This window comes from Xenopus tropicalis, chromosome 2, assembly GCF_000004195.4.
Source record: "Xenopus tropicalis strain Nigerian chromosome 2, UCB_Xtro_10.0, whole genome shotgun sequence".
Classification (NCBI taxonomy): domain Eukaryota; kingdom Metazoa; phylum Chordata; class Amphibia; order Anura; family Pipidae; genus Xenopus; species Xenopus tropicalis.
Genome location: NC_030678.2, coordinates 62,682,364 through 62,709,128, shown reverse-complemented (window position 1 = coordinate 62,709,128; position 26,765 = coordinate 62,682,364). Strand labels below are relative to the sequence as shown.

Here is a 26,765-nt window from a genome sequence, read left to right as displayed (position 1 = left end):
TGTTCGTATTCAATACGAATTTTTGCCAATCGTACTTTAAAACAATCGTAATTCGGTCTTTGATAAATGGGCCCCTGCTTTCTGCTTTCTGTGAACCCCCTCAACACTTGTCATATTAGCTTTTTTGGTAGCTTTTTTTTAGGATTGTATCCTAAAAGAAAAGGCTGCAAATGTAATACTTCATAACATAAACTACCCTAATACTAAACATGTTTTCAATAGAGTATATTCCTTTTTAGCATAATGCGGCCTGGAAATATAGTGGTATTATATATATATATATATATATATATATATATATATATATATATATATTTATTTATTTATTTATTTCTGTGTTGTACAATTTCTGCTTTTTTTATTCATTTTAGTTTGTGTATTATCCAGGTGCTTGTGATTCCCCCCCAAGACTGGATTTTGCACAGCTTGGGCAAGAGGATATTAACAAGAACATCTATCTCAATGGTACTACCGTAAAGTATGACTGTCGGCCTGGCTATAAAAGAATCCCTGGTACTGACAGGACTATTAGTTGCTTGGATAACTTTACATGGACAGCTCCTCAATCTTTCTGTCAAAGTAAGCACTTCTACATTATAATATTGATTGTAAACCTAGCTTAACATTTATGTTGTGATTTTGCATAATAAATCACTTTACTATTTGTAGGGAGATCCTGTGGGCATCCTGGAGAAATAGATAATGGAGAATTTGAACCAACAGACTCAGAATTTCTCTTTGGCTCTACAGTGACATATAAATGCAATGAAGGGTTAGTATTATGCATGTTAGATGACAACTATTTGTACTGTAACAAAGAATGTAGATTTAGTTAGGTGCTGTGCTTTATGGTGATACATCCTGTATAGTGATATAGGGCTTACTTCCAAAAAGGGACTGGTGGTGCTAAGCGCAAAAAACAGATGCCATTTCTCCCATAGAAAAGATCAACAAACCAGGACTAGTCTTTTAGGCATGAGGAACTGAACTGAACTGAAGGGAAAGGAGGTTGTAGAATGTGTGCATACTGATGTTGTCATGGCAGGTTTTACTAATGACTTTTAGATGATTTCTTTAAAATTCTTAGGGGCAGATTTATCAAAATGTGATAAATAGATCTTAATACATAAAACTCACCCATGTTCTATTCATTCCTATGGGATTTTTTGAAGTGTATTTATCAATGGGTGAAAGTTAGAACTCACCATTTGTTAAATACACTTTAGTATTGATTCTGTATTTGGTGCATGCTGCATTTTAGGTAAAACCCTTGCCCTGATGTAGGTAACTAATTGCATCCTTATAGAAGCTAGTAAGGTGGGAAAAGTGATCCTTAATAAAACCTGTAAGTTTATGTTCAGATTTTTTTCTCTACTGTGCATGCAAGACCAGTATACTTTTCACCGTTCTTGTGTACAGAAAGTCTCACACACCTTTATTCCATTTAGAACATTAAAAGACCACCTGACATGTTTCATCCACAGTGGACTTAATCATAGGCTCTAATAATGAGGATTTAAACCCTCTTTTAAAGCACACGTAAAGGAAATTACATCATATCACAATCTTCCAATTAACCGAAAACGTCTCTTAATTCTTAATGCTCCTATTCAAGGAATATTAAGGTTTGTACCAAAATTTATATTTATTGTCCATAGATAGAGGATTATCATTAAAGCAGAATGCAAGTCAAAATTTAAAAAGCATACTGCCCAATAGTCCTCCTATTGTTTAGTAAAAACGCCACACTTTTGGCTCACCTAATCAAATATTTACTCAGTCACACTTACTTCACATTTTCTAGAACAGGCAGCCATCTCTAAAAAGGTATTCTCCCTTCCTTTCCCTCCTTGCTTCATACTGCACATGTGTTTCATTCCCTCCCCTCTGCCAGATCCGCTTCTGATTGGCTGGTGGGCATGTATACCTCAGAACAGGAGACAGGATCAAGTTACACACATGCTCAGAGAATAGGGCAGCCTACAGGAAGGACAGAGAGATTTCAGTGATGTCACTGGAGTCTTCACACTGCTGTAGGCTGCCAGCACCATATCTCAGAGAAGCAAGCAGGTATCTGGGAATTTAGATATGCAGTAAGTACTTAAAAAGAATACCTCTAGACTTATTTTTATTTATATTAACCTTTCATTGTCCTTTAACTCGCTTTAATACACTTTAGGGAGGAAAAAAACACGCACACACGAGGGATTTATTACTATTTACCTCATTTAATTTCTTTCCATTACTTATATTTATTCTGTGTGAAACATGGGACATCCCACATCGAATTTAACCCTTTTGGTGATCTTGTATTTAAATAAAAGACCCACTTAACTTCTGCATGCAAGAGACGCTCCATGATTGGAGGATATAATTTTTTCTATGCCCTGAATTTTCTATTACATCATATCACCTCCATTACATGCATAAACATGTCTGGATATGGGGCTGTTTTCCATTTTTTTTATTGCATTAATATGCTCCGGCATTCTATCCTTTAATTTTCTGGTAGTGCAACATATTGGATTCCACATTTTTTACACGTAAGGAGGTAGAAGACAAATTTTGTATTACAATTAATGTAATCTCTCATTTTATATACTTTCCCAGTGACTGTACTATCAAACTACCTAGATGTACATATACAGTGGCTTGCAAAAGTATTCGGCCCTTGAACTTTTCCACATTTTGTCACATTACAGCCACAAACATGAATCAATTTTATTGGAATTCCACGAGAAAGACCAATACAAAGTGGTGTACACGTGAGAAGTGGAACGAAAATCATACATGATTCCAAGCATTTTTTACAAATAAATAACTGCAAAGTGGGGTGTGCGTAATTATTCAGCCCCCTTTGGTCTGAGTGCAGTCAGTTGCCCATAGACATTGCCTGATGAGTGCTAATGACTAAATAGAGTGCACCTGTGTGTAATCTAATGTCAGTACAAATACAGCTGCTCTGTGACGGCCTCAGAGGTTGTCTAAGAGAATATTGGGAGCAACAACACCATGAAGTCCAAAGAACACACCAGACAGGTCAGGGATAAAGTTATTGAGAAATTTAAAGCAGGCTTAGGCTACAAAAAGATTTCCAAAGCCTTGAACATCCCACGGAGCACTGTTCAAGCGATCATTCAGAAATGGAAGGAGTATGGCACAACTGTAAACCTACCAAGACAAGGCCGTCCACCTAAACTCACAGGCCGAACAAGGAGAGCGCTGATCAGAAATGCAGCCAAAAGGCCCATGGTGACTCTGGACGAGCTGCAGAGATCTACAGCTCAGGTGGGGGAATCTGTCCATAGGACAACTATTAGTCGTGCACTGCCCAAAGTTGGCCTTTATGGAAGAGTGGCAAGAAGAAAGCAATTGTTAACAGAAAACCATAAGAAGTCCCATTTGTAGTTTGCCACAAGCCATGTGGGGGACACAGCATACAAGAAGGTGCTCTGGTCAGATGAGACCAAAATGGAACTTTTTGGCCAAAATGCAAAACGCTATGGGGCACATTTACTAACCCACGAACGGGCCGAATGCGTCCGATTGCGTTTTTTTTCTTAATGATCGGTATTTTGCGATTTTTTCGGAAAATTGTTGCGACTTTTTCGTTACTAATACGATTTGAAAACGAACATTTTGCGACTTTTTCGTATTTTTTGCGATTTTTTCGGCGTCTTTACGACTTTTCGGAAATTGTTGCGACTTTTTCGTTACCAATACGATTTGCGCAAAAAAACGCGAGTTTTTCGTAGCCATTCCGAAAGTTGCGCAAAAAAGCGTTAAAACTTGCGCAAAAAGTTGCGATTTTTTTGTAGCGTTAAAACCTTTTAAGTTTTAACGCTACGAAAAAGGCGCAACTTTTCGCGCAAGTTTTAACGCTACGAAAAAATTGCCAGATTTTGCGCAACTTTCGGAATGGCTACGAAAAACTCGCGTTTTTTCGCGCAAATCGTATTGGTAACGAAAAAGTCGCGAAAAGTCATAAAGACGCCGAAAAAAATCGCAAAAAATACGAAAAAGTCGCAAAATGTTCGTTTTCAAATCGGAATTTTTCCAATTCGGTTCAGATTCGTGTCTTAGTAAATGTGCCCCTATGTGTGGCGGAAACACTAACACTGCACATCACTCTGAACACACCATCCCCACTGTCAAATATGGTGGTGGCAGCATCATGCTCTGGGGGTGCTTCTCTTCAGCAGGGACAGGGAAGCTGGTAAGAGTTGATGGGAAGATGGATGGAGCCAAATACAGGGCAATCTTGGAAGAAAACCTCTTGGAGTCTGCAAAAGACTTGGGACTGGGGCGGAGGTTCACCTTCCAGCAGGACAACGACCCTAAACATAAAGCCAGGGCAACAATGGAATGGTTTAAAACAAAACATCCATGTGTTACAATGGCCCAGTCAAAGTCCTGATCTAAATCCAATCGAGAATCTGTGGCAAGATCTGAAAACTGCTGTTCACAAACGCTGTCCATCTAATCTGACTGAGCTGGAGCTGTTTTGCAAAGAAGAATGGGCAAGGATTTCAGTCTCTAGATGTGCAAAGCTGGTAGAGACATACCCTAAAAGACTGGCAGCTGTAATTGCAGCAAAAGGTGGTTCTACAAAGTATTGACTCAGGGGGCTGAATAATTACGCACACCCCACTTTGCAGTTATTAATTCCAATAAAATTGATTCATGTTCGTGGCTGTAATATGCCAAAATGTGGAAAAGATCAAGGGGGCCGAATACTTTTGCAAGCCACTGTATTTACACAAGTTACACAGCATTATGCTCCACATGGGTAAGTGCCTGTTGTTTCCAGCCATGTTCTATTTTCTGTTTTTCTCTTAAACTCACTAGGCGACAATACACTGACCAAAGAGCGTGCTCTTTTTGCTACAAAATGGCATCCTCCATCAAGTTTTATCTAACTGGTTACTATAAGGAGTTACAAATCTTGGTATCTCAAACGCCTTTTTCTTTCTCTCTCTATTTTTAAGCAAATCACTTTTACCAGGGGTGAGCATAAATTTATCTAACTATAGATTGATGTCCAGTTATATGAAAAGTTATCACTACTATAATACTTGAGAATAGTTATAATTGCTATGATCGGTTACGATGGGCTATATGTGATTGAAACATTAACAGTACTTACTTTTCACTTTTCAGCAGACAAGAGCACTGCATAATTTTTGCCTAATAAAATAAATAAAATATTAAAAGAGAAGGAAAGGCTAATTAAGAGCAAATCTCAAGCTGCAGGCATACCTTCAGTTCTCTCAATAGTGCCCTTAAGTCTCCCCATATTTCTCCCGTTCAGATGACCAGAAGCCTTATAGGAAAAAAAACGCTGAGCTCTGTAAAGAAAGTTCCCATAATGCCTCACTCCAAGCCCAAGACTGGAGTACATGTGCAGTTTGTAAGACTATGAGGAAGTTTCCTGCTGATTGGCTCAGATCACACATTCCTAAGAAAGGGGGAAGGAGTTCTTGAGGAAGGGCGAAGCGGGAGAGAGAAGAGAGCTGCGTGTCTCTGGCACAGGAAAACAAAGAAACAACAAATTCTGTTTCTGATAAAGCTTACTTAGTTTTTACCCGTCCTTCTCCTTTAAGCAACATTGCAATATACATTCATTATAAATTTGTAATGGTTTTTGTGTTATTTGTATGTATAATTGCTAATATAAGCAGTGTAATCAACAATGTATTACAAGCCAGCAGATTGACAGGCCTGTTCAGCAAATGCTGCTTTCAATAGCAATTACATTTACAAATAACTTTGGCCTGGATAGTAGATCGTAGGGTCCTTCATTTACACTTCTCTCATATTAATTATGTTATGTTACTAACAAATCTTTGCTCCGCTAAACCACATTAAGCAACAACTTCTTATACTTACAGGAACAGTAACACTAAAAAATGAAATAGTTTTAAAGCAATTACAGCTGCCCTGCACTGGTAAAAGTTGTGTGTTTGCTTCAGAAAGGCATAAGCTGCTGTGTAGTCACAGGGTCAGCGATTCAAGCTGGAAAATAGGAGAAGAGGCACAGGCTACATAGCAGATTACAGATCAGGTTCTGTAGAATACAATAGTGTTTTATCTGCTATGTAACCTGTGCCATTTAGCCATATTTCAATTTGAATATCTACCTCCCATAGCTGCATAGCAGCTTTATTTATATAAATTATAGTAGTGTTTCTGAAGCAAACAGTCAACTTTTACCTGTGCAGGGTAACCATATATATTTTAATTACTTTTAATTTTTGATGTTACTGTTCCTTTAAATAGCTCCCACTTATCCTATAATGTATTAACCAATGCCAAAGTACTTTACTCATTTCTAACTTGTCTGTTGCTCTCTGGATCCTCAGCATTTGTGTGTGTATTGGGGGCCACATCCTGAGATGGTGGAGGGGGAGCCTGAGCATTTTTAGCTGAAATCCCTTCTTGTTTACTTACTTCATTAGTTAAATCTAACACTGTTTTAGGCTGTACAATCTGCAAAATTGAAGATTTCTATATTTCTTGTCCATAGGAGCACAAATAAAAATATGAAATCAGCAGTCCACTGAGAAATCCTCTGTATAATCATACTCTTCCCTCAGCTAAAGCCTGTTAGGCTTTGAGATAACTAACATCTTATTAATTAGAGACCTGTTGATTTGTTTTGATTATAATCCTGTGGAAAAAATAGCACTACATTCATAGCTTAAATACCATGGGCACCACCCTGCTGAGTGGAATGCTGTTTTTAAATATGGGCGATTGCCAGTGTGGTACATTATTCTAAAAGGCTTGTTAGTTCTTGTTAGTTCTACATCTGTATTAGGAAAGCTTTTGGTTGGGGGGGGGGGGGGGTTAGTTTACTCTAGTATGGTGTATGTGCAATAGATCTTGCCAGACAAATTTAATTTCCTTCTATGAGGAGGTAAGCAGAAATCTAGATGAAGGGGTGGCAGTGGTTGAGATCTTTGGCTAAATTTGCATTTGATACAGTACCACATAGAAGGTTACTGATTAAATTATCTTATAATTAATTATTATTGGCCTGGAACATATTTGTACTTGGATCGAGAATTGCCTGAAGGATAGATTACAAAGAGTGATGGTAAATGCAACATTTTCTAAGGTTTAGTAGAGTAATGTAGTTATCTGTCCTTGCCATTTACTTTTTAACGTATTATTAACTTTTATTAATTACCTTGAAATGGGTATTTAACATACTGTCTGTATGTTTGCTGATTATTACTAAATTGGGCAAAACTATATTCCAATTCCATGCATTATGTTTCCAGAATCTTGCCTATTTAGAGAAATTTGACTAAATTAGAGAAATGGGCAAAAATTGGCAAATAAGGCTCAATGCTGATAAATGCAATGTTATGCACTTAGTATAAATAACATAAATGCTACTTATAGTGTGTCAGGGGTCTCCTTAATTGAGAAGGATTTGGGGATTGTGGATGACAAACCGTGTAACGCTAGGCAGTGGCAGTTAGAGAGCATGCAAAAGACTGTTTGCATAAAAAAGTCCATTAACTTGAGGGGTTAATGCATAATTTTGCCTTTTTATAGTAAGGGCCTCACTTCTGAGAATGCAGTGCAGTTGTGGGCCTCAGTCCTTAAGAAGAGTGTTAATGAGCTGCAAAAATCACAGAGATAGGCAACTAAACTGGTGAAAGGAATGGAACAGCCCCAACCCGCCTAAACTTAATAACTGCCACCACCGCGTTTAAAGGGCCTCCAGCACCAAGCACGCTAGCAGACACTCCAACAGACAATGTAAGTAAGTCTACAGACAACACACAACTTTCCTGCAAGTAAACAAAGGGTTAAGCAGACACACTTTCCTTATAATTAGCAAGGGGTTAAAACACATTTAACATACACTCTCTACGTAAGGCATAAAAGTTCATTTAGAGCACAAAGAAAAACTTATTACATTTTATATTTAATAATCCAAAGTGGACAGTGCATATATTATATAAAAACTGTGAATATTACAAAATGACATACAAGTTACAAAACAGTTATAAAATAAAAAGAGATAAAAAATGCAGAAACCTACATATATCACCAATAGGATGGTCCTATGTAATTCCTGTTTCCAGGGGGACGGAGAAATAGCGACATATACCTCCCGAGCAGCTCGGTTTCCAAAGGCATATATCTTCCCAGTCGTCTGGGCCATTGATATACAGGGGACATGGTAGGTCACACCCACATCCAATGAGAGAGGTGAGGGCGGGTCACCATTTGGTAACTGGCTGTTCTGGTGACATTTTTATTTTCCAGTTAGCCTCATATACTTATGGGTCTACAACAAAATTATGAAACCATGAGCATTATGTGGGAAATGGAATTCTCTTTTCATAGACACCAAACAGACCAGGCCTAACACATATTATTCTGGTTTTACCTGAATATTGGATAATCCCGAGATGGTTCATCATAACACAGGAGTATTTGGGTATTTGTGGGGAGCTCTAGCTACAAGCTAATGGCTGGGTGCCATGATTTTTATTTTTAGTAAAAGATATTTATATTATGGGCCCAAAGAAATATTAGCTAAGAATCTTCCTTGAGATAGACCACCCCACTGTAGCACAGGTATGATAATTTAGTTACCTTGTTGATTCATTTGGCCCTGTCTGGCTCTTTACACCTCCCTAGCCAGACAGTCTTTTAGGGGGTATTTGTGAATTACCCCCTACTGTGAAGGGTTTCCCTTAAATGAATTAGAGCACCGCTGTAAAATTTCCCCTCTTTCTGTTGATTCCTATGGGATTTTTAGAGGCTTATTTATCAGTGGGTAAAAGAGTTCACAATTATGCCTACCATAAAAATGAATAGAGGGAGAATTTTCTGGTGGTGGGCTCTAATTACACACTTTAATAAATCTACCACTAAGATTGGGCAATAGAGTGAAAACATTCAAACCTTATGCCCTCCCCCAGAAAATGGCACCAAAAAGTGTGCAATAAATGTTTCATTAATGTATCTTTTGTCTTTTCTTGATCTTAATAGACACTGAGACTTTAACTTATCTATCTGTGCCAGTATATTGCATATGGTTTTTTAATCTATATTGGGTTTTTAATTTGTGACTATCACATTTGATGCAACATTCTTCTATAGCAAATATCTATATTTTTACAATACAATACTATGCCTGCAGTTTTTAGATATGTTAGCAACAGTATACTGATCGCTTGCTCACATATGGTTTCTTAGCAACTAATTACACACTTTTTGGGCCAAAGATAGCATAATGTTGTTTCATCAAACTTTAACCTTTCTGCTGCCAACCATCAAACTTTAACCTTTTCTGCTGCAGCATACATGCTTGCAGAAATATTCATTATCTGCCAAGCAGGCAGGGTCAGGCCAAGCCGACTGGGTGCCCTAGGCAACTCGGTCGGTCACCTCGCCCCCGCACCTCCCATTGTATCGCAACCCCCCCCCCCCAGCATGCTTTGGCACGAGATAGGATGGGTCATTGCCCCCGCCGCTAATGACAAGCTGCGGGGGCAATGACAAAGGAGGAGGACTAGGGCTAGGCAGGAGAGGCTCGTTGCGCCCTAGGCAGCTGCCTCTTCTGCCTAACCCTAGTTCCAGGTATTCCAGGTATGCCATACATTGTTTGGCAGATTAGGGTTTCTCTCTGCAGAGGTGGCATGTGCCACCTCTGCAGAGAGTTCGGAGCGATGGCAGCCACCTGGGCAACAAGCTATTTACTTTCAACCCCCTTTAGACAGGGGTGGCAACAGAAATTTGGCTTTACTACAAAGGAATCACGCTGGATACACTGTCTGGATTTGGTCTCACCACGTGGACTAACCGAAACGCTTCCTTTGGGTTCTCTCTGACAACTTTATTGGCAACAGTGTATTGTTTTTTCCCACCCTCTCTCTCTTTTTTCTTTTTTCTTGTTCTCTTTTATGTTTTTTCTACCTTTCGGGTGCATACCTCTATTAACTGTGTGATTTGGACACAGCCATGTAAAGATCATTGGGGATATGTGGGTATGAGTCGAAATGGCCCCCGATAAGCAGCGTGGTTTGGATGTGGAATTATAACTCCCAGAGTATAGGTTGCATAAAGGGCTTAGCTCCCCACTCCCAGTGGCACTGTATGTAAATTGGGCAGTTTTCCCCACATTTTCTAGGGTATTTCGGCTAACTGAACTTGTGTTTTAATTGCCTAAGAGTCTGGGCCAATTAGCTAAAATCGCGTTGCCTAGCAACAGCACGCAGAGAGACTTGGCACGCCTTGGTGCGCACACCCACCACTAGCAGGAGCCCCACTTTGCTGCCCCATGCTATCATGCTGCTAGGCTCCTAAACCTCTCCCCTCTCTGATCACAACCCTGTCCATCCCTTCACTCACAGCTGCTCTTCCTTGTAGCTTGACCTGATGGCAGAACTGGGCACTGGCTGTCAAACTGGAGATGCAGACTGGGGGGGTTGATTTAATAAAAGGTCGATAAGCGCTATCGCATGTTTTTTGCGTTAAAATTGACGCAATAAATAATCACCGCACGCTATTGCAATACGTTAATTTTAACGCATGCGTGTAATTCACGCGTTGAAATAATACTAACGCATGATTCACAAACACATATAAAGCGTTAAACGTGCTAAATATCGCATTAGTCTGTGCGAATATTAACACCTACTTGGGGCAGGTGGTACTTAAAGAAATTTGTGGTTGGTGAGCTTTCGGCAACACAACATGGACTTTGCAGTGGGATTTTTTCAAGTATGTGTTGGCCCTAGAGCAGGGGTGGGCAAACTACGGCCCGCGGGCCACATCCGGCCCCTTGGCCTTTTTAATCCAGCCCGCTGACGACGCCAAGTCTCATCACGCGAGACTTGGTGTCATTGGCGGGCCGGAATTAAACAGACTAAGGGGGCGTAACACTGGCCTGGCCCTGCCCGCCCTGGCCCGGTCTGGCCCGGGGGTAAGTAAATGTGTCCCGTGAGCCAAAAAGTTTGCCCCTGCCCTAGAGTGATGCATCCTCCAGTTTTCAGGGAAATGGTAATTTAACGTGCGTTAAATCATGTGTTAAATTGTGCACTAATATAGCAGGCGGCGAAATATATCGCGCGCAGCAGGAATTAATGCACGTGCGGAAAATAACGCAAGAAAAATGCAGTGAATCGCGCGTTGTCGCAAAAAATAAGAAGCGATACAATTTTAACGCATGCTATAAATAGTTCTCGTTTTAACGCACTTTAGTGAATCAACCACTGGGTGGCATACCACCCTAGGCTCAGGTTTTCCCACAAATCTAAGCTTGTTCTTATGTAAGACCAAGGGGCACATTTACTAATCCACGAATCCGAATGGGAAAAATTCGGATTGGAGACGAACATTTTGCGATTTTTTTCATATTTTTTGTGATTTTTTTCGTCGCAGTTACGACTTTTTCGTAGCCGTTAGGATTTGCTCGTATATTGTCGCAACTTTTTCGTATTGAGCGCTCTTAAACGGCTGGCAAACATTTCAGACTTTGCAGATTGTAGAAGCCTCCCATAGGACTCAATGGCACTCTGCAGCTCCAACCTGGCCCAAGGAAAGTCATGATACTGAAGCTTGAATGAATCCGAAACTTTCGTACTCGGCGCGACGGCTACGAAAAAGTCGCGACAATTGACGCAAGTCATAACGCTACGAAAAAGTCACAACAATTTACGAAAAAGTCGTAATGGCTACGAAAAAGACGCGACAATTTACAAAAAAATCGCAAAATACCGATCATTACGAAAAAAAACGCATTCGGACGCTTTTCGGACGTTCGTGGATTAGTAAATGTGCCCCCAAGTGTTGCATGATACTTTTTGTAGACTTTTTACAGTAGACTGCTGAATTTTGACACCCAGGCTCACTGGTGTACTTGGCACACCCCTGTAATTAATAACTTATAAGGTAGTCCTAATGGACAAAGATACAAACACAATAAATAAAAGAGTACTTTTGACTTGCAAAGGTTGGTCATTTAGTTTATGTATGTATATTTTTATATAGCTGTACTTATGCGTTCAGCACAGGACTGTACATTAAAAGGATAAATGATTCAATAAAATATTAAAATACAGATACGTACAACTTAAGGCGGCCATACACTATAAGATCTGCTCTCTTGCAGAGGTCGCCAAATGAGTGGATGTTTCCACTGATATGCCCACGTAAGGTGGGCGATATCGGAGTAATACAGTCGTTTGTCAATTCAGTCAAGAGCCAAAAGTTACAGCCAGTATGGTTGGTTGGTGCTCACTGCAGGGATAACCCCCATCACTCATGTGAAAAAAATGTATTATGTCATATTATGACATATTTTTAATCCCATATGTCTTCTCCTCCCCTGTGGATATCACAGCAATCCCCAGCACATAATTAAATACCTGAAGGATACCCTAACAAACATTTTCAAACCTGCCAGAGTACAGTACACGGAGCAGACAGATTAGGGCACACACAAGCAGCACAGGGCAGGCAGAGTAGGGCACAGGGAGCATAGGGCAGGCAGAGCAGGGCAAACAGGGAGCGTATCTCAGGCAGGGTAGGTAGGGTATGGTATACACAGGCAGTGTAGGGCAGGTAGAATATGGCACACACAAGCAGTGTAGGGCAGGCAGAGTATGGGACACTCAGGCAGGGCAGGCAGAATATGGGACACTCAGGCAGGGCAGGCAGAGCAGGGAAGGAGACAGTCTGTGTCTTAGGTATGAACAGGTGTGAACAATGCAGGGGTTTACAGCCTGAATCTGAGGTGTGAACAATGTAGGGGCCAGCTATGCTCAGTACTGATACATTTTAAGCTTACACAAGGTAAGCAGTCACAGCAGCTCGACAGATGGGGAGGCCACACAAGGGGGGGCTGGACCACAGGCTGCCAGTTGGACAGCACTGCCTTAGAGTATAGTATAAGACAGTGGTTCTGAAACTGTGGATGCGGCACCCTAAGGGTTAAGAAGGTATGAACTTTCCTAGAGAATGTTATGCCTATCACAATATAGAATGAGGTTGACGTTATTGCTTCTTTGAGACAAATCAAACATAACTTTTCTTTTGTTTTTAGATACAGGATGATCTCGAAACAGCTTTCCAAGACTTGCAAGTCAGACGGAAAATGGAGTATTTCCTTTCCTCAATGTGAAGGTGACCATGTGACTTCCTTTCAAGAATTCCTACTGTTTTGTATAGCAGTCTGGTGGGGCTTTGATCACTGGTTGCCCTTCCCTCAATAATAAAAAAAAAAAACATCCTGAGCACTGCATATGCTGTTCAGATGCCTTAAGCTACAGTTATGAGCCCCCAACATATGTGAAACAGATAACTATGAGACATAGTGGGGTTTATTTATAAACATTGGGCATCTTTGCACCTGGGCAGTAACATGACAATGAATCATATTTCATTATTCCAATCATTGATTGGCTGCTATGGGTTACTACCCAAGTGCAAATTTGTCCAATGTTTATAAATGACAGGGGTTTATAAATACAGCGGTGCTGACAGATAGTAAAATGTAGAACAGGAACCTATAGACAGATAAAGTGACCCATATATAGATTAGCACTTTTTCTAGTGACCCATATATAGATGAGCTTAAAAGCAACATCACTGCAATGTTAAGATAGGGTTTTATATGCTACACAGGGTCACAGGGTTTTACTTATTTATCAAAATTGCAACACAGTATCACCAGTCAAAATAAAGCAGCCATGTCTTGCACGTTAGTTTTCTTGTGTGTGTGGAGATCCACCTTCAAAGCCAACAGCTCCTTAGACTTCTATTTATGACATAAATATTCCAGCACTTGAAAATGTTGTCTGTTGTATGACTGGCCCACTGCATTGAAAAGTTAGACAGCCTTTCCACAATACAGTCATATGAAAAGTTTGGCAACCCCTCTTAATTCTTTGGAGTTTTGTTTATCATTGGCTGAGCTTTCAAAGTAGCAACTTCCTTTTAATATATAACATGCCTTATGGAAACAGTAGTATTTCAGCAGTGACATAAAGTTTATTGGATTAACAGAAAATATGCAATAGACATATGGGCACCCCAACAGAGATATTACATCAATACTTAGTTGATCCTCCTTTTGCAAAGGTAACAGCCTCTAGACGCCTCCTATAGCCTTTGATGAGTGTCTGGATTCTGGATGGCGGTATTTTTGAACATTCGTCCATAAAAAATCTTTCCAGTTCATTTAAATTTAATTGCTGCCAAACATGGACAGCTTGCTTCAAATCATCCCATAGATTTTCTATGATATTCATGTCGGGGGACTGTGACGGCCACTCCAGAATATTGCACTTCTCCCTCTACATAGATGCCTTTGTAGATTTTGAACTGTGTTTAGGGTCATTGTCTTGTTGGAATATCCAACCCCTGCGTAACTTCAACTTTGTGACTAACCCTTAACCATTATCCTGAAGAATTTGTTGATATTGGGTTGAATTCATCCGGCCCCAGTCCCTAAACTAGCCACACAGCCCCACAGAATAATGGAAACGCCACCAAATTTAACATTAGGTAGCAGATGTTTATCTTGCAATGCAGTGTTCTTCTTCTGCAATGCAAAGTGCTTTTTGTTACGACCAAATAACTAAATTTTTGTCTGATCAGTCCAAAGCACTTTGTTCCAATACAACAAGCGACTCTGTGGCGTGAGTGCAGAAAGGGCTTCTTCCTCATCACCCTGCCATACAGATGTTTTTTGTGGAAATTGCGCTTAATTGTAGTACGATGTACAGATACACCATCTGCAGCAATATGTTCTTGCAGGTCTTTGGAGGTGATCTTTGGTGATCTTTTCAGTTCTTTTGAGAGTGGCTTTGAGGATCCCATGGTGTCACTCTTCAAAGGAGAGTCAAACAGAAGCACAACTTGCAATTGGCAATACTTGCAATACCGTTTCTCATGATTGGACACACCTATCTTTGAAGTTCAAGGCTTAAAAACTAATCCAACCAATTTGGTGTTGACAGTAATCAGTATTGAGCAGTTACATTCAAATTAGCAAAATTACAAGGGTAACCATATTTTTGCACAGCCAGTTTTTCACATTTGATTTAATTTCATACAACTAAATACTGCTTCACTAAAAATCTTTGTTCAGAAAACACCCCAGTACTCAGATATGCCTGGGAAATGTAAGACACACCACTGTTATCTTTTTTGTTGAAAGTGGAGTAAATTATTATGGAGGCTGAGAGGGGTTCAAAAACTTTTCATATGACTGTATGTCCTATAGCTTGAGCTTTTATTTCCCAGTATCAAAAACTCTGCCTAGCTGCCTTCTAATTGAGTTCAAGCGAGCTCCTTAAGTCAAACCGAGTGTCAGTAAGGGCTTGTACTTCTGTACCTGTGTTCCACTGCAGTACAACGCAGGAACAGAAATGGGCAATTCTTTCCAATCCTGCTGTACTCACACAGGCGCATGTAAGTGCCTAATGTAAATGGAACGCTACATGCTGCGTTCCACCTGAGTTTGGTGCTTACATACACCTGTGTGAGTACTACACGATAGGGAAGCCCTGAGTTTCCCTGCAGTGGAATTGAGGAGAATGCTACCGCAGGGTAATGCAGAGCGAACCGCCTGTCTGTACAAGCCCCAGGGGCGCTTCTGCCATTAGGCGAGTTGAGAAACTCGCCTCAGGCGGCAGAAGCGCCCCAGTTACCAGGGGCGGCAAAAAGCCGCTCCTGGTAACTTTAAGAGCCGAATTTCCGGTTTTTAAACTGGAAATTCGGCTCTTCTAGTGCAGAGAGCGCACTTGCGCTCCAGGAGCCGCCTCAGGCGGCGATATGTCCAGAATCGCCCTTGACGAGCCCTAACTCCTTTGTAAGAGGGATAACCACTGCAGTGAGTTGGGGTCCCTATGACAGACACTAGTGCTGTTTGGTGTGGATTGGAAAACTAACTTTTCTATTTCTGGCCACTAACCAATTGGCTGTAATTATATACAGTGCCTTTTCATCCAAGTTAATAGCAAGAGCCATTTAATTGCTCTGTTTCTCACTGCGAGTGCCACTGTGATCATAACCATGTGCCATGAATCCCAAACTATGTTATTACAAGGAAACTGTATATTTTTTTGTAAATGGGATATACTAAAAAGAAAAATTCTAAACAAACATTTTAGGATGATAAAACGAGATACACTATCTGGAAACCCATTATCCAGAAAGCTCTGATTTACTGGCAGGCCATCTCCTATTTCTCTAATTTAAATTTTTTTTAAAAAAAAATCTGTAATAATAAAACAGTACCTTGTACTTGATCCCAGATAAGGTTGTATAAGCATTGATGTAAATTATTCCTAATGGGACTATTTAATGTTTAAATGATTTTTTAGTAGTCTTAAAGTATGGTGATCCAATTTACAGAAAGACCCCTTATCTGGGAAACCCCAGGTCTCGAGTATTCTGGATAACAGGTCCTTACCTAAATTAGTAAATGAACCCTATTGCATTTCTGTAAGTCATAGTAAACCCCTAATAGTAAAGCTACAGAAAACTATTAGAAAGTACAGTTTCTGAAGACCTAAAAATAGGCAATATATTTTTGGATTCTACAAAAGATATTCAAATTGGCACTTTGCAGCAATCTAACAACCACATGCTACAGAAATACAAAACTTAAAATTAATTCCTTGTCTTTTGAATTGTTTTTTATTCCATATGAATATTATTACCTAAAATATGCCAGAATCTGAATAATGACTTACATATTTGATGAATGACACTTTGGCCCCTGCAAACAGAAACACACAGCCTAAGAGGGCAAAGTGTTAAATAAACACAACATTAAGCCTACTTTGGTGCCAATCACAAAGGATATGTAGTCTTAATGAATTGTGGCAGTGCCAGTGAATCTATTCTGCCTGTTCAGATTACTTATGCACAAATGCAGCTTGGACATGGCAGTAATTTCAGGGTTCTACTAGCGAGTTCATCAATAGTTGCTAAATGAGCCACACAAATCTTACACTAATGGCATGCTAATGCTAATAGGATAGCATAATCAGCTACAAACTATTAGTGTACTGTGCATGCTAATGGAAACTTAGCTATACTGATGATGAATTGTGGGAAAATGCTGAATTGTGGGAAAAAAGATCATTTGCATATGAAAAGTGCACTTACCACTATGCAATGCATTTTTAATGTAGCCATTCTAAATATAATTTCTCGGTCGTCCCTAGGCAGCACAGGTACAAGTGGGTTAATGCACTCTTCCCTTTAGGAGGCAGGATAGCAAAAGAAAAAAAGGGGGCTGGAGACCCTCCCCAGCCTTCCCCTCCCACTTCCCTGCATTAACCCCTCCTCCGACAGTTTTTTGCTATCCTGCTTCCTGGAGGCAGGTAGTGTGGGAGCTCTGCTCCCTTCATTTTAGTTCATTTTAGTTCATTTTTGGTTTTTTGTTTTGTTTTTTGTTTGGTTTTGTTTTGTTTTCAATAACTTTTATTCCTAGGTACCTCTGCTTTAGGGTATACCTAGGTTATCCTAGCCCTTAACCGGACCAGACACCAACCAACCCCTGCCCACTAAGGTATGCTTCTGCGCTACCAAGGGCTACTACAGGCAGAGGGGTACAAACGGCATGCTACTGCGCTGCCTATTTGCAGAAGGAGGACTGGAAAGGCATGCTTCAGCGCTGCCTCTGTCCCCTTCCCACACGGGACAAGCATCCCCTGCAAGGTCTGCAGCTGCAGCGCTGCTAGGATCACCCCAGGCCCAGGACAGCGACCAGCGCTGCCACAAAGGCCGACTAGAAGGCTCCAAACATGCGCCTATACGGCGATGCTCTTCTCCTCCCCCCGCCAGACCGGTTTTCGCGCCGATTTTTTCAAACGCGGCGCCATTTTCAGCGCCTAGTCGCGCCACAGGAAGTTCCGCCTCCCTGCGTGCGGCGCACTTCCGGGAGAGCCCAGCCAGCGCGGAACACTCCGGCTGCGTGATACATTGGCGGGAGGGATATATATACTTTCCTTAGCCTAACATGGCTTCTGAGGCAGGAAAATCTCCCAGCCCAGACAAAGGGGATCCACCACGCACCACTGAACAGGTGCAGGGTACAGGCAAGCGCCAATGTAAGCGCTCTAAACCCAGGGAATGCAACCAGGAAGCAAAAAGGAACAAACCTTCCACACACACAGAAACCACAACTGACATTCCAGATTGGTTCAAACCCTTCCAAACTACTTTGCTGGGTATATCCACCTCACTTGAAAAGCTTTCCTCTATACAAGTATCCCACAAGGGTACCTCACCTGACAAAGTCCCCACTCCCGGCCCCAGTACAGGGGTAGGACCCGCACAACCTGATACAGAGGGTTATTCCTCTGAGGAGGAAAACTTAGCTCTTAGCAGCTCTGAGGAACTGGATCAGGCCACCTACTCAGCCGATCCAACCCACAGACCCCAAACAGAGGCAGTTAACGTGTTGCTTACAGACATGTTCCAAACTCTAGGAATACAAGAGGAAGTGAAAGAGCAAAAGACTCTAGACAAACTCTTTGGCTCAGCCCATCGTCACCATAAACATTTCCCAGTACACGAAACGGTACAGGAACTCATTAAAAAAGAATGGAAAACCCCAGACCGCAGACTAACTAAAGATAAGAGAATGGATACTTTGTATCCATTTGACCAAACACACAAAGAATTATGGGACAACACCCCTAAGGTGGACGCACCGGTAGCGAGACTCGCTAAACGAACCACAATCCCACTAGAGGATGGAACATCCTTTAGAGATCCGATGGACAGGAAGGCAGAAAGTCTCATCAAGAACATATTCTCCTCCACTAACTCGGCTTTTAAGCCCACAGTAGCCTCAGCTTGCGTGTCTCGCACAACGGTCCTGTGGCTTGAGGAGGCCCTAGGGGCGGTCACCGATGAATCCTTTGATATGCACGGACAACTATCTAAGATTCTAAATGCAGTCCACTTCCTCTGCGATTCCTCCATGGACACGCTACAACTCCTGGCCAAAACCTCGGCCATGTCCATCGGAGCCAGACGGGCCCTCTGGATGAAAACCTGGAGCGCTGACCCAGCTTCAAAGAAAAACCTAGTAGCCCTACCCTTTACAGGTACTTCTCTCTTTGGCCCGGAACTAGATTCAATCATAAACAAAATCACAGGGGAAAAGAGCAACTTCCTCCCCCAGGATAAGAAGACACGCCCGAGCGGATCGCAGCCCAAACGGTCCTTTCGTCCCTTCAACTATACCAGGCGTTCCCCCCAGCAATCAAGACCACAGAACACATATTCAGGCCCCTCAAAGAACTATCGCCCGAACAGGAAACCGGCATGGAACACTCAGAGGCGCCCATTCAAGGGAACCTCTGATAAACCCCAGGATGCATGAAAGACAAGCCCCTCCCGGTACGCAGGGGGCGGTAGGGGGCCGCCTCCTACTCTTCAGGGAGGCATGGCAAACCTCTACAACAGACAAGTGGGTACACCAACTCGTTTCTTCGGGTTACATGATCCAATTCCACCACACCCCACCCTGCAAGTTTGTAGAGTCGAACATTCCCCCTACAGCTCAAAAGAGACTCGCTCTCAAACAAGCCATAAACACCATGCTGACAGCCAAAGCGGTCATACCAGTCCCAACAGCGGAAAGGAACACAGGTTTCTATTCAAACCTATTCCTCGTCCCAAAAAAGGACGGGTCCTTTCGACCAGTACTAGACCTGAAGGCCTTAAACAGGTTCCTGTTTGTACCGACATTCAAAATGGAGTCACTTCGGTCCGTCATAGCCAATGTCCAGCAAGGAGATTTTTTCACATCGATCGATCTAAGAGATGCATATCTACACATACCCATTCACCGGGATCACCAAAAATACCTACGCTTCGCATTCGCGGGAGGTCACTTCCAGTTCCAGGCTCTCCCCTTCGGCCTAGCCACGGCACCACGCGTCTTCACAAAGGTGATGGCAGCCCTGGTGGCTCACATGCGACAACAGGGACTGTACATACTCCCATACTTAGACGACCTCCTACTACGAGCCCCATCTCACGCGCAAGCACTCACCGCAACCACAACGTGCGTGCACATCCTAGAAGCACACGGGTGGCAAATACACCTCAAGAAAAGTACACTACAACCGACACAGTCCATCATCTTTCTAGGCGTCCAGTTCGATTCCAGTCAGCACAAAGTCTCCTTGACAACGGAAAAACAGAGATGCCTTTCAGCTACCGCACAACAAGCCATGTCCTCCACGACACTCACCGCAAGAGCCTGCATGCGTCTCCTAGGCCTGATGACCTCAACCATAGAGGTAGTACCGTTTGCCCAATTCCACATGCGTCCACTGCAACTGGAATTCCTCAGACAATGGGCAAGAATTCACCACGACCTCAGAAGCCCTGTACGTTTGTCCCACTCCACAAGACTATCCTTAAAATGGTGGCTCCAACCCAACAAACTCCTAAGAGGCAGAACCTGCTCATTCACCAATTGGGCCATCATCACAACAGACGCCAGTTTACTCGGCTGGGGCGGCGTCTTCAGTCACAGGACGGTTCAAGGAAAATGGTCCACACAGGAAAAAGGGCTTCACATCAACTTACTAGAGCTCCGAGCAGTGTACCTATCCGTCACTCACTGGTCCCACCTGCTGGGCGGACGCCCGGTAAAAGTCCAGTCAGACAACGCCACCACCGTGGCTTACATAAATCACCAGGGAGGCACAAGGAGCAGGACCGCCTGGAAAGAGGTCTCCCGGCTAATTCAGTGGGCGGAGGACAATTGCTGTCACCTTGCAGCAGTGTACATCCCAGGCCACCTCAACTGGGAAGCAGATTTCCTCAGCCGCAACTTTATAGATCCAGGGGAATGGGCCCTCAATACAGCAGTGTTCAAACAAATCACGCGAAGATGGGGAAGACCACAGGTAGATCTGATGGCCTCCCGATTCAATCATCAGCTTCCTCGCTATTTCACCAGATACCGAGACCCACAAGCACTGGTGATCAACGCTATGTCCACGCCGTGGACCTTCAACTTGGTGTACATATTTCCCCCCATTCCCATGATTCATCCAGTCCTCCGCAGACTGCTGCAGTTCCAAACCACAGCCATAGTTCTCACTCCATTCTGGCCAAGAAGACCGTGGTTCTCCGAACTCCAAACGCTGGCAATAGCGCCACCGTGGAGGCTCCCCGCGAGACCGGATCTCCTACACCAGGGCGAACTTCTCCACCCTGGGCTGGAAAACTTAGCTCTCACGGCATGGCTATTGAGACCGCCATCTGGTCCCAGAAGGGATTCTCCACCAGGGTGACCTCCACACTCATGAAAGCCCGTAGATCGGTCACCATGAAATCCTACCATCGTATCTGGAGTACTTTCCTCACCTGGTGCACCGACACACAGCGCAATACATCCAGATGCCATATACCATCATTACTGGAGTTCCTCCAAAACGGCCTGGACAAGGGCCTGGGGGTTAACTCCTTAAAGGTACAAGTGTCCGCTCTTTCACTACTTTTTCAGCATCAGCTAGCGACACACCCAGATGTCAGAACTTTCCTGCAAGCAGCAATGCATATCAAACCACCGTACAAGAATCCCCTTCCTCCATGGGATTTGAGCCTAGTGCTCCGTACATTACAGTTCGCACCATTTGAGCCGTTGGCCACGATTGATCTGAAACTCCTCACTTGGAAAGTAGCTTTCTTGGTTGCAATATCCTCAGCTAGAAGGATTTCAGAGCTAGGAGCCTTATCCCATAAACCTCCATTCTGCATCTTTCACGAGGACAAAGCCGTGCTGCGAACCCTCCCCACTTTCATCCCGAAAGTCAACTCAGCATTCCACCTTAACCAAGAGATTGTTATTCCCTCACTATGCCCTAAACCATCATCACCACAGGAACGGCTCCTACACAACCTAGATGTGGTGAGGGCACTCAAGTTCTACGTACACAGAACAAAAGATTTGCGACAATCAGACTCACTCTTTGTCGGGTATGGCCCCCAACACAAGGGGGCTAAGGCTTCCAAGGCATCCATCGCCCGCTGGATCAAGAGCCTAATTACCTCGATCTACCGGGACAAGGGTTTACCTATCCCATTCAAGACATCGGCACACACAACCAGAGCCCTCAGCACCTCATGGGCACTGGCCAACGCTGCATCAACAGAGCAGATCTGCAAAGCGGCCACATGGTCCTCCATACACACGTTCACAAAGTTTTACAAGTTCAACGTGTTTTCTTCGGCGGACGCAGCCTTCGGCCGAAAAGTTCTTCAGTCTGCTGTGCAGCAATAACGCTCACCCTCAGTTGCCATGTTAGAGCATTCTCACCTTTTGGTTAAGTTCTTATTCTCAACTACTCTGTTTCTACTCCTGTTTAAAAGTATTTCCCCCCCGTTTACTCTCTGCTTTGGGACGAACCCACTTGTACCTGTGCTGCCTAGGGACGACCGAGAAAAGAGGATTTGTTTACTCACCGATAAAGCCTTTTCTCGGAGTCCCGTTACGGCAGCACAGGGAGTCCCACCCTTATACTTCCTTCATCAGCTGTGCTAGCCGTAACTGTCGGAGGAGGGGTTAATGCAGGGAAGTGGGAGGGGAAGGCTGGGGAGGGTCTCCAGCCCCCTTTTTTTCTTTTGCTATCCTGCCTCCTAAAGGGAAGAGTGCATTAACCCACTTGTACCTGTGCTGCCGTAACGGGACTCCGAGAAAAGGCTTTATCGGTGAGTAAACAAATCCTCTTTTATGGGTTATTACTTTACCTTTATTGAAAACATATACCATTTTTTCTAATTATGTATTTCTTAATTTAAAAGTGTTTCATTTCTACCTGTTTATTGTCTTTGAATGCAAGCCATTTGGTACCTGACTGTCAAAACAAACCCATGTTTTGTGAACTTGTTAACCGATTTTATTTTTTTACCTGAAGGAAAATTTCAAAGAAATGATTATTTTAAATTATTTTTATAGTAATGGTCTGTACTGCCCCTGGTGACATAAATGATGGGTTTTACAAACCTCAGAAGGAGGAATACCACTACCAAGAAGCTGTGACATATGGCTGTAATAATAATTTTGCACTTATTGGTAATCGTTCTGCATACTGCACTAGTGATGGAACCTGGAGTTCTCAAGCACCTGTTTGCAAAGGTAAATATATTATTATATAATATATTATTTTTGTTTCCTGCAGATTACTTTGTAAAATATATTGCCCTTATAGTGGCAGTATACCTCCTTCTTCTTCAACATGAGCTTATTAAATGGGGCTTGTGCTGAATGTACTTTATGCCTATTGTTTTATGTATTAAAAAATCAAAAAGAATGTTAAAAGTATGTCAAGTCCTTATAATCTATTGTTTTGTTAACATTTTAGTTCTTATATTCTTTTTATAGATGTTAAGTGTCCTGAGCCAAATGTTCCAAATGCAAGGAAAAGTTCAGGATTTCTAGGTCCATACTTACTCAGGTCTGCTGTGTCTTTTAAATGCGATGAAGGCTTCATGATGAATGGATCCGACATTATAAAATGCAATGTTGAAAATCAGTGGGATCCATTGCCCGAATGTCTGAGTAAGTGTTAATGCATTTGTTATATTATTTAAAAGTATCACTAAAATTTCATTTTAGACATCACTTTAACCCTGCAAAGTCCCCAGTGCTCTGACTGTTGGGAGGAATTAAGAAGTGGGTGGGGAGACTTCTAGGTTTGGTTGACTTGTACAGAAGAAATACATGGCTTAATTTAGTTGACAAAATTCTTCCTTTAATCATAATCACACCTGGTGAAGGGTGCTCCTAAGAAATTTCATAAAATATATATAATGTACCTTACTGGACTATTATCCCTTCATACACTCTTAAAGGACATGTAAACCCTACAATTTTCTACCATGTATATAAGTTGGGCACATCTCATTCACCTTATCCACACCATTTGTATTGCATGTATCCCCTCCGTTCACCAACATCATCGCATTTCCCTAAAACAGATAGCAGCCATTTCCCTCTGGCAAATCTTTAGTGACATTTATGTCTACAAACAGCACACATACGCTATAATGTTTATGCATTGAAGAATGCAGGCTTACACAGGCAGGACTTACTTGGACAAAATGTCCTGCTTGAAATGTGACCTGTAACGGTTAAACAGAGCTAAGGAGAGGAGGTTAGGAGACAAAACATGTTGCTCCAGCAGAGTGAACAGCTAGAGTAGAGTTCCTATGGAAACCAGCATTGCTATATCTAAATTGGCTGCTAGATTGGAAGGTGTGTTTGGTAAACTGAGTTGAGAAGAACTATGCATGTTCAGTTAGTCAAGAGTCAATTCCTAAGGGAGGGACAACCTTGGCGACCTTGCCAAACAAATTAATTTTCATTTGTATAGCCACCTTTAGTTGCTGGCACTTTAAGCTTATTCCTAGCAGCACGTGATCCCAAGTGTAATTATCATAACCCATATACTCTCTATTAGCAGCTATGTTACTTATTATCATTTTACAGTGCTTAAAAAAAGTCTTCATTCTCTTGGATGTTTTAAAATTTCATTGTAATAGAAAATGGAAAGTACTTTTTAATTTCATTTTTTTTTAACTGAAAACAGATGTTTCATGTCAAGGTGAAAACAGATCTTTGCAAGTGATTAAAATTAGAATAAAAGGTATAATTTCTGGGGGATGGCAAATGTTAGGCACCTGCCAGCAAGTATAATCAATTACTTTGAACCCCGGGCTGGTGTTCCTGTATTTGTAAATCCTTTAAATTTGTCATAGATCTCTTGGTGGTCTTTTGGTGGACAGCCTGGGCTTGGCAGATTTAAAGCTGTTCCATAATCTTGTTTATTTGACTGTACTTTTGTTCACTGACTTGGAAATTTTCTTCATACTCATCCCCTACTTTTTCAATTAGTTTTCATAGTAACATAGTAAGTTAGGCTGAAAAAAGACGTACGTCCATCACGTTCAACCATAATGACTATATAAAAAAAACCCCATCTGAAGCCTCTCTAATTTGCTGCAGAGGGGAAAAAAATTTCCCTCTCTCTCCCCCTATCTCCCATAACCCTGTGTTCCCTCACTTGCTAAGAAGCCATCCAACCCCTTCTTAAACGGAACGTCCCTTCTTCTAAACAGAGTGGGTGCCCTCGTGTCCGTTGGAAGGACCTACTGGTAAATAAAGCATTAGAGAGGTTATTATATGATCCCCTTATATATTTATACATAGTTATCATGTCCCCTTTTAAGCGCCTCTTCTCCAGTGTAAACAGACCCAACTTGGCCAGTCTTTCTTCATAACCGAGACTTTCCATACCCTTTACCAGCTTAGTTGCTCTTCTCTGGACCCTCTCTAACTCAATAATGTCCCGTTTCAGCACTGGAGACCAAAACTGAACAGCATATTCTAGATGGGGCCTTTTAATACCCCTTTTAATATAGCTCAAAACCTTGTTTGCCCTTGCAGCTGCTGCCTGGCATTGCTTGCTACAGCCAAGTTTATTATCTACAAGGACTCCAAGGTCCTTCTCCATGGACTTCCTTGGAGTATTCTTTTATGCTCCTGGTTTTGGTTGTGCCATGATACTGACTCAACAGAAGTTGGACGTCATTATATATAACAATCACTTGAATGCCCTTGACTCCACACAGGTGATTTCCATTTAACTAATAATGTGACTTAGGAAAGGAATTGGCTGCACAAGTGCTGATTTAGGTGTGTCGTGTTCAAAAGGGAGTATACTTATACAATCAGTTATTTCATGTTTTTTTCAATTCATTTAAAATATTTTACAAAGATAAATTTTCACTTTGACATGGAAGAGTCTATTTCTCTTGATCTGCATCAAATACAAAAATAAAGCCACTGCGATTCTATGTTTTATGACAATGCTTTCCAACTTCTGTGGTACAGAGGGCTACAATTTTTCTGGTCTACCTGGTGGATGGCAGTGATGGAAGCCAGTGTTGATCACTCCCTGTTTGTAAACTACATTTTTAAACCACCCATGTTATCACTTTAAAAAACCATATCCACATTAATGGTGGTAGAACACCAAAAAAATCAAATTGTTGGTGCTAACTGCAGGGATATACCAATCACTCATGTGAAAAAAGTTTAGGACATAACCTTAAATCCATATGCCTCCTTCTAACAGAAAAAATATAAAATAGGTAAGTATAGCAATCAACAGGTCTCTGTACCCCTTGAAAAAGTCACAAATATTGACCAAAACATTAGGCTCTAAATAAAATATTTTTGTTTTATATTGTTGCTTTGCATCTTTTACCTTGAGCCAGCATTTTGTGATGGCTCAAGGTTTGTGCGCCCTTAGTTTGTGTGTAAGAACAGGTCCAGGGGGTAGACCTTAGTACTAAAAATTGTGGTTTTTTTTTCATTTTAGGATTATCCTATGACCTATACTATTAGAAAAGTTTATTTTTTATAAAAATACATTTATGAGGTCCATTATCCAGAAAACTCTGAATTAAAATGTCTTTTTTCTCTGTAATAATGAAACGGTACCTTGTTCTTGATCCCAACTAAGATATAAGTAATACTTATTGGAGGCAAACGGTACTATTGGATTTATTTAAAGTTTAAATTATTTTCTTGTAGACTTATAGTATGGAGATCCAAATTATGGAAAACTCCAGGTCCCAAGCATTCTGTAGTTTGTTCAGATAAACAGTGTGTAACATATAGGCTGATTTCATGCTATAATTTTTTTATGGAAATCTATAAAAGGGTATAGTTTTCCTTTAAC

The 26,765-nt window shown here is 41.7% G+C and overlaps 1 protein-coding gene across 1 annotated transcript in view; it reads left to right on the top strand.

The window, feature by feature from the left end:
• Positions 1-26,765, top strand: part of arc3 (amphibian RCA protein 3) — a 71,027-nt gene that overhangs the window by 17,840 nt on the left and 26,422 nt on the right. The window contains 5 exon segments of the mRNA NM_001127127.1: positions 388-579; positions 670-772; positions 13,076-13,155; positions 22,976-23,155; positions 23,402-23,578. Coding sequence (NP_001120599.1) covers positions 388-579; positions 670-772; positions 13,076-13,155; positions 22,976-23,155; positions 23,402-23,578 — 732 coding nt within the window.